This window comes from Gorilla gorilla, chromosome 4 (genome assembly GCF_029281585.2).
Source record: "Gorilla gorilla gorilla isolate KB3781 chromosome 4, NHGRI_mGorGor1-v2.1_pri, whole genome shotgun sequence".
NCBI classification, from domain to species: Eukaryota; Metazoa; Chordata; class Mammalia; order Primates; family Hominidae; genus Gorilla; species Gorilla gorilla.
The window spans coordinates 158,632,492-158,646,998 of NC_073228.2; the positions used below are offsets into that span (position 1 = coordinate 158,632,492).

General features: G+C 45.6%; 1 protein-coding gene across 7 annotated transcripts in view; it reads left to right on the forward strand.

Annotated features, from left to right (window-relative positions):
• Window positions 1-14,164, forward strand: part of LARP1 (La ribonucleoprotein 1, translational regulator) — a 134,917-nt gene extending 120,753 nt beyond the window's left edge. For all 7 annotated transcript variants that reach the window (XM_019027243.4, XM_031011436.3, XM_019027240.4 and 4 more), the window contains exons 13-19: window positions 107-312; window positions 769-875; window positions 2,435-2,586; window positions 5,016-5,160; window positions 7,815-7,924; window positions 8,081-8,208; window positions 10,456-14,164. In XM_019027243.4, the coding sequence (XP_018882788.1) occupies window positions 107-312; window positions 769-875; window positions 2,435-2,586; window positions 5,016-5,160; window positions 7,815-7,924; window positions 8,081-8,208; window positions 10,456-10,665 (1,058 nt within the window). In that variant the 3' untranslated portion in view covers window positions 10,666-14,164. The remainder of the gene's footprint in view (window positions 1-106; window positions 313-768; window positions 876-2,434; window positions 2,587-5,015; window positions 5,161-7,814; window positions 7,925-8,080; window positions 8,209-10,455) is intronic.
• The last annotated feature ends 343 nt before the right edge of the window (window positions 14,165-14,507 follow it).

The following is a 14,507-nucleotide window of genomic DNA, read 5'->3' on the forward strand; positions in this document are numbered from 1 at the left end:
ATCCTGACATGGGTGAGAGGGTCTAGGGCCCTTGGACTGGGGGCTGTCCTGGGGTGGATGCCACAGGCCTTTCCCTGCTTCCTGACTCCTCTCTCTGCCTCTGCAGTTCCTACGGATGCCCTGGCCAACAAGTTGTTTGGTGCTCCTGAGCCCTCCACCATCGCCCGCTCTCTACCAACCACTGTCCCGGAGTCACCAAACTACCGCAACACCAGGACCCCTCGCACTCCCCGGACACCACAGCTCAAAGACTCAAGCCAGACATCACGGTTTTACCCAGTGGTGAAAGAAGGACGGACACTGGATGCCAAGGTGAGGCATTCCTGTCGGGCTGCTCAGAGTCTTGGGTCTACTTCATTGCATTCCAGTGCTTTGCTTCTCTCCCTTGCCTTGTCTGAGCTAAGGAAGTGCTAAATCCTTCACCTGCTCTGTGTTCTGAGGCTGGTGGGCTCACCTAGGATTAGGTAGCCACATCTGCAAAATATACTGGGTGTGGGAGTGGTGACCCCATGTTGAAAGGCCTAAGGAGGATTGACCAGGTATGAGTCCTTGGGCAAATCACTGCATTCCCAAACCTTGATTTCTTCACCTGTTTGAAATAGGCATACCAGTTCCTAGCTCACCACTGTGAACTTTATACGAGAATGAATATGAAAATGCTGTTGTAAAATGTGAGAGATCATGCCCATCTTAGTCCTACAAGTGCTTGATGCTCCTCAGAGTTGTTAGGAGTACAAACAGTAACAAACCCTGGGCTAACCTTTGCAGATGCCTCGAAAAAGAAAGACAAGACACAGTTCAAACCCACCCTTGGAGAGCCATGTGGGCTGGGTGATGGATTCCCGTGAGCACAGGCCCCGTACTGCTTCCATCAGGTACCTGGGGCAGTGGGGGAAGAGTGATCAGGCTGCCTATGGGATGGGTGGGCAAGCCATGAAATTGACTGGACCAAGAAGATTGGTCTGAAAATTAAAGGGACCCTCATCTAAGAGGTTTTCAAAAAACCAATGGTGTGGAAAGCTCAGCTAGGCTTTTTTCCTAAAGAAGTGGTGTGGCAGTCACGTGAGACCAGATTTTCATACATGCAGAGAGAAAATCTCTGAATTGGTTTCCATGGAGCCTGGCTATCTACTTTCTATCTGAGGAAGAATTGCCAGGTAGTTGAATAAACAGATTTCTGACAGTCTCTCTGAGCCTACTATGTCTTGGGAGGCTACTTGAAAAGTTTTAAAAATTAAAAAAATACATATTTATTGGCCCCAACCTGTATCTACTGACCCTGCTTCTTGGGGTAGGGCCCACACTCTTTTTTATTTATTTCAGTAAGATGGCCCCAGTGTGTGTTTCCTGTTTCCCAAAGCAAGCTTTGAGAGCCACCTACCTATGACCAATGCTCTCTACTCCCTGCAGAGATGGCACAGACTGCAAATAGGCATGCTTTTGAAGAAAATATACAATTGATCTTTGAACAACGAAGGGCGTGGGGTGCCCACCCCGCACACAGTTGAAAATCCGTGTATAACTTTTGACTCTCCAAAAGCCTACTGTTAACCAGAAGCCTTACCAATAACATATAGTCAATTAGCATATGTTTTGCATATTATATGTATTACATACTGTATTCTTACAATAAGCTAAATAAAAAGTATTACTAAGAAAATCACAAAGAAGGGAACAACAGACACTGGGGCCTACTTGGTGGGGAGAGGGAGGAGAGTGAGGTACAATTTACCTACTTAACAAACCTGTACACATACCTCTGAACCTAAAATAAAAGTTAAAATCATAAGAGAAAATATTTACCGTTCAGTAAGTGGAAGTAGAATCATCATAAAGGTCTTCATCGTCGTGGTCTTCATGTTTATCAGGCTGAGAAGGAGGGGTTGGTCTTGCTCTCTCGAGTGGCAAAGGGGAATCATCATAAAGGTCCTCATCCTCATGGTCTTCATGTTTATCAGGCTGAGAAGGAGGGGTTGGTCTTGCTGTCTCAAGAGTGGCAAAGGTGGAAGAAATCTGCGTATAAGTGGACCCACGCGTGGATCCATGCATTTCAAACCCATGTTGTTCAAGGGTTCACTGTAGATGGATTGACCCATGATGGCTCATTAAAAGGTTAAATGCTTAAAGTTAATAAATGGTTAAAAGCTCAAGTTTTGTCACTGGACACGTTTCTGCCATTAAATAGTCTTATGACCCTGGATGAGTCTCCTAATCTCTTTAAGCCTCAGTATCCTCTGTAAAACTCTCTGAGAGTTGATGCAGAGTTAATCAGACCCATGGATATAAGTTAAAGGTCTGTAACTGGGCCTCCTTGTTTGATACCCTGTGAGAGGATGGATCTTGGCTGACAGAACGGATCAGAGGGACCCCTCCTGACCTTATGGTAGGGCTGCTGTGGGGAACCTGTTGACAGTATTTTTTGTGGTTTCTGTAGCTCCAGCCCCTCAGAAGGGACGCCTACAGTTGGCAGCTATGGCTGTACCCCTCAGTCATTGCCCAAGTTCCAGCATCCTTCCCATGAACTGCTCAAGGAAAATGGCTTCACACAACACGTCTACCATAAGTATCGTAGGCGCTGCCTTAATGGTAAGAAGTGTGGGGGGCAGGAGACAAGCCTCTGGGCCCATTATTTAGACCCAGAGTATAAGAGTTGGGGGATACGGGGATAGGTGACTCTTTTCTCTGACTTCAGAGCAAAAAAAAGACATGACATTATAGCAAGAAGGACTGAAGTTAGACTCGGGCCAGGTAGTTTTAAACTGTAGGAAGCTAGGGGGATATGGCACTCACAACGTTCGTGTTCTTTGATCTTCCTCTATTGATTATTAAAGCTGTCAATTAAGTATTTCCATATCTCTGGCAAGATTACTGACTCAGCCATTGTCAGGTCTAGTCCACTGTCCATCACAAAAGGGTATGTAAGAGGTGGCATATGCTCTCTAGAACAAAGGTTGCCAAACTGTGGCCTGTGAGTCAAATCCAGCCAGTATTCTGTTTTCGTATGGCTTTGGAGCTAAGGACAGTTTTTACGTTTTTAAGGGGTTGTAAGAAAAAAAGATTTGTGACAGAGACTATATGTCTTCTGTAAAGCCTGAAATATTTGTTCTCTGTCCCTTTACAAAAGTAGTTTGCTGATCCCCTCTCTAGATGATAGTGTAAGGAACGAGCCTGTCTAGATGCTCTTGTCTGTCCCTGCTCTTTTAGTATTCTGATAGGTTGGCTGTAAAGATGCACAAAACCAATCTAGTCACCTGTAGTTATTAACTCATTCATCCTCTTTCATTCAACAAAACATGGCTGCTAAATTCTTGATTCATCCACTTCACTTCTCTCTTTCTTACTCTATGTGTAATAACAGCTTTATTGGGATATAATCTACATATGATGGAACATACCTAAAGAATACAATGTAATAGCTCTAAGTATATTCATATAGTTGTGTGCCCATCACCAGAATCAATTTTAGAACATTTTCATTACCCTCAAAAATGCTATGCCCCTTACCAGTCATACTCATTATACATGCAAACTACTCCCCACCCCCAGAATCCTCCCAGCCCTATGAAACTACTAATCTACTTTCTGCCTCTAAGGATTTTGCCTATTCTGGACATTTCACATAAATTATACTGTATGTGGTCCTTTGTTACTGGCCTCTTCCCCTTAGTATATTTGGTATACTAACAAATACACAGCAAGGTTCATGTCATAGCATGCATCAGTACTTTATTCTTTTTATTGCCAAATCATATTCCGTCGTATGGATGTATCACATTTTGTGTATCTATTCATCAGTTGATTGGCATTTGGGTTGTTTCTACTTTTTGTCTATTGTGAATAATGCTACTGGGCATATTCACATATAGGTTTCCTGTAGACGTAGTTTCTCCTTTATTTTGGTTAGAAGAGTAGTATTGCTGGGTCATGGGGTAACCATGTTTAACCCTTTGACAAAATTAAACACTGTTTTCCAAAGTGGAAATTTTGGAATTTTATATTGAAATATAAAATTTTCATTTTATATTTCTAAAAGCAATATGTGAGTCTTCTGGTTTTTCACATCCTTCCAACACTTGTTATTGTCTGTCTATTTTTCTATATTTTTATTATTTAACATTTATTTTCGAGACAGCGTTTTACTCTGTCACCCAGGCAGGAATGCAGTGACTTAATTATAGCCCACTGCAGTCTTGAACTATTGGGCTCAAGCAGTCCTCCTGCCTCAGCCTCCTGAGTAGCTGGGACTACAGGCATGCTCCACCATACCAATCTAATTACTAAAAGTTTTCTGTAGAGACAGGGGTCTCACTATGTTGACCATGGTGGTCTTGAACTCCTGGCCTTAAGCAGTCCTCCCTCCTCAGCCTCACAAAGTGCTGGAATTACAGACGTGAGCAACCTTGCCCAGCCAAGATGCTTTTTTAACTGGATTGTTTTTCTAGTTATTAAGTTGTAGGAATTCCTTTATCAAATACATGATTTGCAAATATTTTCTCTGATTCTATGGGTTATCTTTTCACTTTTTTGATGCACAAAATTTTTTTGTTTTAATGATATTCATTTTCTCTTGTTTTGTTGCTTGTGCTTTTGGTGTTGTGCATTTTTTGATATTACTGTTTTGTACTTGTGACTATTGTAGGACTCTTGAGGTAAATATTGGTAATGAGCTAAATACAGTTTGTTAGAATTTACAAACAATTTGTTCATGCCTTGTCTTGTCTCGACGGCACTTGAAAGTAGTACCAGTTGAGGTGAAGAGCTAGACTGCCAGCCTGGTTCAGAAGCTGCTGCCACCTGCTTCTGGAAAAGTACAGGCCCAGCTCCCAGCATCAGGGCCTGGGGCAGAGTGGTTAGTGCTCAATAGATATCTGCTGAATGACTGAGTGGCAGATGATGAGTGAGGGGATTTGGAAGTACAGGAGAAAGGACCAAGTCTTAAGTTCCAGGATCCTTTCTCCCTGAAGCAAGGGCAGCCTGAACCTGAGACATGCCTTTCCTCCTTTCTTTCCCATCAGAGCGGAAACGCTTGGGCATTGGCCAGTCTCAGGAGATGAACACACTCTTCCGCTTCTGGTCCTTCTTCCTCCGAGATCACTTCAACAAAAAGATGTATGAGGAGTTCAAGCAGCTGGCTCTGGAGGATGCCAAAGAAGGCTACAGGTGAGCAGGTTTGGGTGAGGGACTTTGGCTGGTGCTTAGGGATGATGTGGGATCCCTAGTTGGTCTGCTTCCAGAACTGTAGTTGGAAATTCCTTGCATGTGTATGTTCATTCATATACTTGATGAAAAATTTGTTTTTAAATGAGCAGTATATTCACATGGTTCAAATTTCAAACATTTTAAAAGGTTGTATAATGAAGAGTCGTCTTATCCCTGTCCCCCACCCATCTGGTGTCTTTCCCCACAGGCAACCAGTATTAGAATCTTGTGGGTCCTTTATAAAGGACCCTATGTAAGTAAGTAGACATCTGTGTAGTCTTCCATGCCACTACCACTCCTTTTGTTTACGCAAAAGCTGGCCTACGTTATAATATTTTTTGCACCTTGCATTTGTTTTTGTTTAATACTATATTTTGGAGATCATTCTATATCTGTACATAATTAACTTTGTTGTTCTTTTTTTATGGGCTGTAACATGGTCTTATATGGATGTACCATGATTTATTTAGTCAGTCTCCTGTTAGTGGATACTTAGGTTGTTTCCAATATTTTGCTATTAAAAAAACCTTGAGTCCTTTTTTCCTGGCTGGGTGGCTCACGCCTATAATCCCAGCGCTTCGGGAGGTCAAGGCAGAAGGATCACTTGAGCCCAGGAGTTCGAGACCAGCCTGGGCTCAAGCGATCGTTCTGCCATAGTAAGACCCTGTTTCTATTAAAAAAAAAAAAAAAAAAAAACCTCCCCACACCCCCACCCCCTCCCCAATTTTCAATGTAAAATGTGCTCTCTCTAAACTACATGAAAAAAGACAAGTTTGGAAAAGCTGATGAAAACATCCATCATTCCAGAGACAGCAAGTGTTATTCTGCCATCAAGCTTCCTAGCTTCTTCTTGGCATATTTAATGTATTTAGCTCATCCTATGAAGTTTGTGCTCTTCCAGACTTTGTATGCATGTGTAGTTGTAAAATTTACATACTTGTTTACAAAAATGGACTCATGGGCTCATTCTACGTCTAACATGTTCGAACATGTCTTTTCCATTTGATAATGTATTGTAAGCATTCTTCAGTGTCCTTAAGTATACATTTATACTATTTCTTTTTTTTTTTTTTTTTTTTGAGGTGGAGTCTCGCTCTGTCGCCCAGGCTGGAGTGCAGTGGTGCGATCTCGCCTCACTGCAACCTCCACCTCCACCTCCCGGGTTCATGCCATTCTCCTGCCTCAGCCTACCGAGTAGCTGGGACTACAGGCGCCTGCCACCACGCCTGGCTAATTTTTTTTTGTATTTTTAGTAGAGACGAGGTTTCACCGTGTTAGCCAGGATGGTCTCAATCTCCTGACCTTGTGATCCGCCTGTCTCAGCCTCCCAAAGTGCTGGGATTACAGGCGTGAGCCACCGCGCCCTGCCTTACTATTAATTTCTAATGGCTTATATTACTCCATTGTATAGATTTGCCATGATTTTTCTTAATTGCATCTCTATTCGTTGACATTTGTATTTTGCTTAATTAATGCTGCTGTAAACAGTTTGGTACATCTGTTAAGATCTAAATCTGGACTGGGTGCTGTGGCTCACACCTGTAATCCCAGCACTTTGGGAGTGCGAGGCAGGCGGATCACTTGAGGTCAGGAGTTTGGGACCAGCCTGGCCAACATGGTAAAGCCCCGTCTCTACTAAAAATACACAAATTAGCTGGGTGTGGTGGCACATGCCTGTAGTCCCAGCTACACGGGAGGCTGAGCCAGGAGAATGGCTTGAACCCAGGAGGCGGAGGCTGCAGTGAGCCAAGATCGTGCCACTGCACTCCAGCCTGGGTGACTGAGCGAGACTGTCTCAAAAAAAAAGAAAAAAAAAAAAAAGATCTGAATCTATTGGCATGTGTTTGTTTTTGTTTTGTTTTGTTTTATTTTGGAGACGAGTCTCACTCTTTGTCACCTAGGCTGGAGTGCAGTGGCGCAATCTCGGCTCACTGCAACCTCCACTTCCCAGGTTCAAGCGATTCTTCTGCCTCAGCCTCCCGAGTGGCTGAGATTACAGGCACCCACCACCACACCTGGCTAATTTTTGTATTTTGGTAGAGATGGGGTTTCACCATGTTGGCCAGGCTGGTCTTGAACTCCGGACCTCAAGTGATCTGCGTGCCTTGGCCTCCCAAAGTGCTCGCATTATAGACATGAGCCACAGCGCCTGGCCGCATGTGTTCCTTGAAGTGAAATTTCTGAGTCAGATAAATGAACAAACCTACTAATTGGCATGGTCAAATGGCTTTGCAGAGTTATACCAGGGATTGGCCAACTTTTTCTGGAAAGAGTCAGTAAATACTTTAGGCTTTGTTGGCCATAAGGTGTTTGTCGTGATTACTCAACTCCGTTCACTCTGTTATTGCAGCAGAAAGCAACCATAGATACTTTGTAAAAGAATAGGAGTAAACAAATGTCTGTGGCAGGGGGACAGAGTTCATTGACCGCAGGAAAGCTCTGAACATTTTATGCTGGACCCACTTAGACTAGCATTCTTAAAGCGTGTATGCTGTTTTTTCAATACAGAAATAACACGTAGCTTAAACTGTTTCATAGTTCCTCTGTTATGCAGGCACATTTCCCATTTTACAGATGAAGAAACTGCCCTGATTTCACTGACTTGTGTTTTACAGATATGGTTTGGAGTGCCTTTTTCGATACTACAGTTATGGCCTGGAAAAGAAGTTCCGGCTGGACATATTCAAGGATTTTCAGGAGGAAACGGTGAAGGACTATGAAGCTGGTAAGAGCCAGAGTTGGATCTGAGTGAGGCCTGGTCATGTAGGCCTCCTCTTCCCCAGTTGGACCTGGGTCTTTCTGTGTATTACACAACACCTCCCTCTCTCCTCTGAGCTTCTTTATCCTCACCAGCTCAGCTTTTCTGTACCTCTCCCTACAGGCCAACTGTATGGGCTGGAGAAGTTCTGGGCCTTCTTGAAATATTCCAAAGCCAAAAATTTGGACATTGACCCCAAACTGCAAGAATACCTCGGCAAATTCCGACGTCTTGAAGACTTCCGAGTAGATGTAAGTGAAACTCTTTCTCTAACTCTGCTTGTCCTGGAAAGAAAACTGGAGCAGGAATCAGGATACTTGGATTCTGGTCCAGCTGTGCCCCTAGCCCAGGAACCCCTCTCCCTGCTCCCCACAATTTGGGCTTTGGTTTTTTCACCTTTAAAATGGAGAGTGAGTGGCCAATGAAGGCTAGTTGGAGGTAGTTGTATGGTTGCTCCTGCTTCCCCTTTCTGTGGTACCATCATAATGCTCTTTCTCTCCTATCTCACCATCCTCCTTGCTACTGTGCCCAAGTTAGCCACTACTAGTTGATCAGGATGGGTATCCAAGATACACACATTTGTTCTTTCTGGAAAAAGCCAATTCCAACCCCATTTTATAAATTAATGCCCAGGTCTCTTATGTTCTTGGAGCAGCGCCTCAACGGTGACATCCAGTGGCAGGGCTGGGTTATTACTGCTGGGTATATCAAGGGAAGTTGAAGTGATTTAATTGATTCAGCAGATACTGATTGGATGTCTCTGTGCTCGGTGCTTTAGAGATAAGGGAAAGAGGCTCAGTTTTTCCTTCTGAGAGTTTATAATGTAGTAGAGATGTCTCTTTGTCTTATTCCCTTCAAACCTTTTAGCAAAAAGGCAAATGCAAGTAAATGACAATTAGACTAGCCCTTAACATTTTGTATTAGTCTCTTCTCACTCTGCTAATAAAGACATACCCGAGACTGGGTAATTTATAAAGGAAAGAGGTTTAATTGACTCACAGTTCTGCATGGCCAGGGAGGCCTCAGGAAACTTAAAATCTTAGCAGAAGGGGAAGCAAATACATCCTTCTTCACATGGTGGCAGGAAGGAGAAGTGCAGAGTGAAGGGGAGTAAAAGCCCCCCCCCCGCCCCCCCCCCCCTTTTTTTGGAGACAGTCTTGCTCTGTCACCCAGGCTAGAGTGCAGTGGCACGATCTTGGCTCACTGCAACCTCCGCCTCCCGGGTTTAAGTGATTCTCCTGCATTAGCCTCCTGAGTAGCTGGGATTATAGGTGCGCACCACCACGCCTGGCTAATTTTTGTATTTTTAGTAGAGATGGGGTTTCACCATGTTGGCCAGGCTGGTCTCAAACTCCTGACCTTGTGATCCACCTGCTTGGCCTCCCAAAGTGCTGGGATTATAGGCATGAGCCACCGCGCCTGGCCCAAAAGCCCCTTATAAGACCATCAGATCTTGTGAGAACTCACTCACTATCACAAGAACAAGATGGGGAAAACTGCCCCCATGATGCAATTGTCTCCACCTGGTCCCTCCCACGACATATGGGGATTATGGGAACTACAATTCAAGATCGAGATTTGGGTGGAGACACAGCCAAATCATCACATTTATTATTTTAAAACTGCCATTTATTAAGTGTTTATTATGTGCCAGGTACTTTACATTGACCTTATTTAACCCTTATGTGGTGACGCAGACAGGACTTATTAGACAGGTTAACTGAGGTTCGTGGCCATCCAGTGACATAATGGCAGAGCCACTCAGGTCTCTCAATATAAAGACAAATCTGTTTTATTTTATTCTTAAGCATTTCCACCCTTGAGGAGGAGAAGGGAGGGGAGCAGGGTACAAGTTACAGAGAACCTTTGTGATAAGTAGACCTATTAGGGTGGAACAAGGACTCAGTTTTGGTTCCCAAAATGGGAAGGAAACGTCTGTCTTCGGGGTTATAAGACCTTTGTTAGTGGTAAGGCCAGTCTGGAGCATGGTCTGAGTCTTAGTTCAGGATCCTCTGGACCTTGAAGAGAATGAGGTGATCCCCAGAAGGATCTGGGCCTTCTGAGCTGAGACGTCGCAGCATACTGCGTGCCACATTCCACATTTCTGAGCAAGAGATCCCTTCTTGGAAGGGAAGCAGAAATGAGGTTGGATAAAAGCCTGGCCTTTTGGGGCAGATAGACCTAAATTTTGTCTTTATCGGTTACCAGCTATGAGACCCTGGGGAAGTTACTTTTTTGTGCTTCAGTTTCCTCATCTATAAATCGGATGTCCATGGGTCCACATCAAAGGGTGATGCTGACCCCATGAGAGAGTGTGCATAAAACAGCACAAGGCTTGGCATGAAGAAACACTTAATAACTTATAATTTATTTTTAAGGTTAAACCCATTCATTTTCTATATTTGGAGGTAGAAAGTAGGAAGTGTCTAGACGGGCCTGGCAAGGAAGAGGGCGTAGATAGTGCTTCTGATCACCTGTGACTCCTTCCTCTGTTGCAGCCCCCCATGGGTGAGGAGGGCAACCACAAGCGACACTCAGTGGTAGCAGGAGGTGGCGGCGGTGAGGGCAGGAAGCGGTGCCCCTCCCAGTCTTCCAGCAGGCCTGCTGCCATGATCAGCCAACCCCCTACACCACCCACCGGCCAGCCCGTCCGGGAAGATGCCAAATGGACAAGCCAGCACTCGAACACACAGACTTTGGGAAAGTGAAAAGCTCCTTAGCCCTGGGGCTTGAGGGGGGAAAGGGGTAGGGTGGGTAAGAGTCCATGGGGGTGCCCAGTCCCAGGAGAGGGGACAATGAAGGGACAGGCCTGGAGTTACTAGGACAGGCCTTTGTGCTGAGTAGCAATGTGTACACCATTTGGGCTATCAGAGGTACCCCTGGGCAGGAGCCTCTAATCCCCTTCCCCCTCCTCTCTCCATGACTCTTGACATCCTAGCTTCTTCTAAGGGGGGAGGGAAAGGGGGGAGATTTTTATATATATATACATATATATATATCAAGTTTTAAATTATTGATAGTTCATCTGGATTACCAAAATCACTCTGCAGCCCTGCCCGCGGCTAGTAGGCTGCAACCCTGGTCCCCACCCCTAACCTCCTGCTCCCTCTCAAGCCAACTATGCAGCCCACAAGAAGGCCCTGCGGGCCCCCCCCATTGCCCAGCACTGTCTCATAGAAGGCTCTGGTGGTACCTCTGGGCCCCAGGAGCATCAGCCCCTTGATCATCTGGGGTTTGTCATCACCATATTTTCTCCCTGCTGTTCCCACCATGCCCTTCTGCCATCTTCTGGGAGAAGGAAACCAAAGGATCTAAAACTGGGGTTTGGGGGAAGGTTTCAGCCTCTCCCCACTCCCCTTGCCCCACACCCTTTACTCCCCAGCCCAGAGAGACGCTGCTTTTACCAGGAAAGACTATTGAAAGATGTTTTATTTTATTTTTCTCTGACCTTTCCATCCTTGAAAAAATGGGGAAAAAAGAAGAAAAAAGACAAAATCGACCATAAAAGACCAAAAAAAAAAAAAAATCAGAAAACCCCCACCTAATCCACAGAAAGTGATGTCTTTCCCCTCCCCTTGGAATTTTTGTTTTGTTTTTGGAAATAATATTTTTTTAAAAGTTGCCTTATTGTGGAGCGGGAATCTGAAATACCCAAATGCCTGTTTTCCTCGGTGGAGTCAACCCGAAGAGCTCCCACCTTCTCTGGATGTGCCTGGGCTTGGACTGGCTAGAATCTTTCTCTGGACTGTTGCATGTACAGTGCCTCCATCCTGGAGGCAAGAGAGTTGGGAGTGGCTCGAATCAGAGCCGTGCCCAAGATATCCCTGCTGTTGCATCGTTTGAAGCTGACGTCCTGTGTCTGTACACTGCTGCCACTGTTGTGTCCTCGCTCTGCTTGCTGTTGCCTCACGCCAGGCCCCGTCCTGCCGTGACACCCTTCATCCTACCCTTGGAACCCCAAGGCCAAGTTGGTTCAAACTGTTGGAGAACAGAGTTGGCCTGCATCTGGAACACACTTGTCCTCAGCTTACCATCTCCTCACACCCCAGAGTGGAAAGGTGAACACCTGCAGCTGAGGCTTGGAAACGTTTCTTGTGTTGCCCTGAAAAATCTTTGAGACCTCAGGGAGGCTCTGTCTCTCTTAAAAGGTGGAGAAAGATGCCATTCTCTCCCTAAGGTCTGGTGGAGTCTCCCCATCTTGCATACCCTTCTGCAAGCCATCTATCTCTGCTCACTCTCCAATTGACCCGCCTGGGAACAAGGGATGAGGAGGAGTTGGGGGCTGGGGGGAATCCTGCCAGTTGGTGAAGCCCTGTGGCAGGAAGGTATATGTGGACATAGAGTATACCTGATTCTCTTCTTCAGCCACTGACTGCTTGGGTTGGGCTGTGAATGACAATGGAATGGCTGGAGTCTGCTGTTGTCAGAAGGCAGGGAGGGTGATGAAGGACTGACCCACATGGACTGGGATGTGTGTCGGTTATGGGCATGACTGCACGTTCACTCTCAGTGGGACCTGGGCAACATGAAGTTCATTGTCCTGTTGCTTACTGCAGTGTCTTTGGCCCTCCTTTTCAACTGGTTCCTCTGTTGGGCCCAAAGGTTGGGAGTAGGAGACAGTATCCCAGGCTGACAAGGGCTTGCCCTTTACCTTGGGCACCTTGTTAATTTTTAGCCTGTGCCCTTCCCCACCTTTGCCCTCCCAGTGGTTGGTATGTGGGAAGCCCATCTCAGTTCCTGTGACTTCATGTCTCAAACCAAGGATGAGCATCTGGTCTCTGCTATGATGGTGGTATCCGAGGCCTTTTCCTGCCCAGTCTGGTGCCTGCCCCACATTGTACCGGACACTGGATTCCTGGACCCCCTTCTCCTTTCCTTTCTTTCCTTCAGGTCACGCAGCCCTGTACTGTATCCAGCACCACAGAAACCTCAGTGTTTTTCCTCTGCTGGTTTGGGGCACAAGGAAGCCTTAGGGTATGGGGAAAGGCTGTTATTACCTAGAGTTTACTCCCAGGCCAGGGGGCTGCCATCTTCTTCAGAGACATCCCTGAAAGGAAGCCCCTTTGGGGCAGGGAGGTGAGGACTTCATCTCAACATCGGCTGGTGGTTGGTAGGGGAGCTTTTTCTTTTCTTTCCTTTTTTTGTTTTTGTTTTTGTTTTTGGTAACATGTTAGGAGTTAATGTTGCAAAGAGTAGTTTACATCTTCACTTTCTGAAGACACTTGAATTTAGGACCGATGTATCTGTGACAAGCATGCCAGAAGTGGCAGGGGCCATCAGGGCTAACCACTTCACACCTACCATCGTCCCATGGGGATCCAAGACCTGAGATAAAGCAACAGCCTGCCCAGATCCCTCTGTTCATCCTATCCCTTCCAAGGTTGGTCCATGCCAACATAACCTCTGGGCATCAGACATCAGCAGGTCTGTGTGCCTCAGCCCTGTTAAGGGGCAGGTTTCTCTTTAGCCCTCTTCCTGCACTTGGGAGCAAAGGCACTACCAGTAGAGAAGGGCCATCCAGCCCTGCCCCAGCCTGGACCCCTGGGGCTCAGATAGAGGTGCTGAGCCCCTGTGTCAAAGTTGTTAAATGTTTTTGTTTTGTTCCATTGTAGCTTTTTTTTTTTTTTTTTTTTTTCCCTTTCCTGGTGATTGATTTTACAAAAGAAAGTAAGCTGCTTAGAAGGCCCTGGAAGGGAAGTGAGGAGGAGGGACAAGGAAGATGACTAGTTACGGAGGGTGAGGGTTGTTTTTTGCCAAAAAGCCTGGGTAGAGTGATCTGAATTATCTGGCACCCTCCTGAATGGAACCCCAGAGTACCTCCTGTGTGGAAGGATCCCTGGATTTTCCCTAACACCCACCCTCTCCCCCTTCAGCCATGTTGATGGCAGAAAAGATAAGAACTTGGAGCCCATTTCTCACTGGAGAGGAAAACTTGTCATCTGGCTTTGCGGAGAAGGTTCCACCTTACGCTCGTAGTACATTATCTTTACTATGTGCTAGGATATCGTATTTAAAAGGACAAAAAAATGTAAAATACTTGAATGAGCTTGTATTATAACATTAATATTATTGAGAGTATCTGCTTTCCAGGCTGAAGTGATTCATTCATTATTCTAGTCCTGCTTTAGTCCTTTGTAATTTGTGGTAATTATGCTTTTCTTTTTAATACAAAAAAATGTATAAAAATAAACACTTGAAAAGGCAAAATACTGGCTGGTCTTCCATCTAGGTTACTGCTATTGGGTGTGAAGGATGGGTTTCTGGTAGGGTTCCCCCAGATCCGGAGGAACCCTGCACTCAAGGTGCACATGAAACCTCGGCAGGGGTTCTGCCATTGGGCTTCGAGGAGTCTTCCTAAGGCAGGGGCTTCTACAAGCCTTGAGTTCATGTCCACCCTGTGTCTTAAGTGAGACGTGACAGTCATAGCCAGTGCCACAAAACAGCAGTCCAGCGTAATGCCAGGATTTCAGCGCACTTGTCAGCTTCCAGGTTTTCCATCCCCTGGCTGTGGCCTGCATTGTGTTATGAGACAGCCAAGAAGAAAAACGAT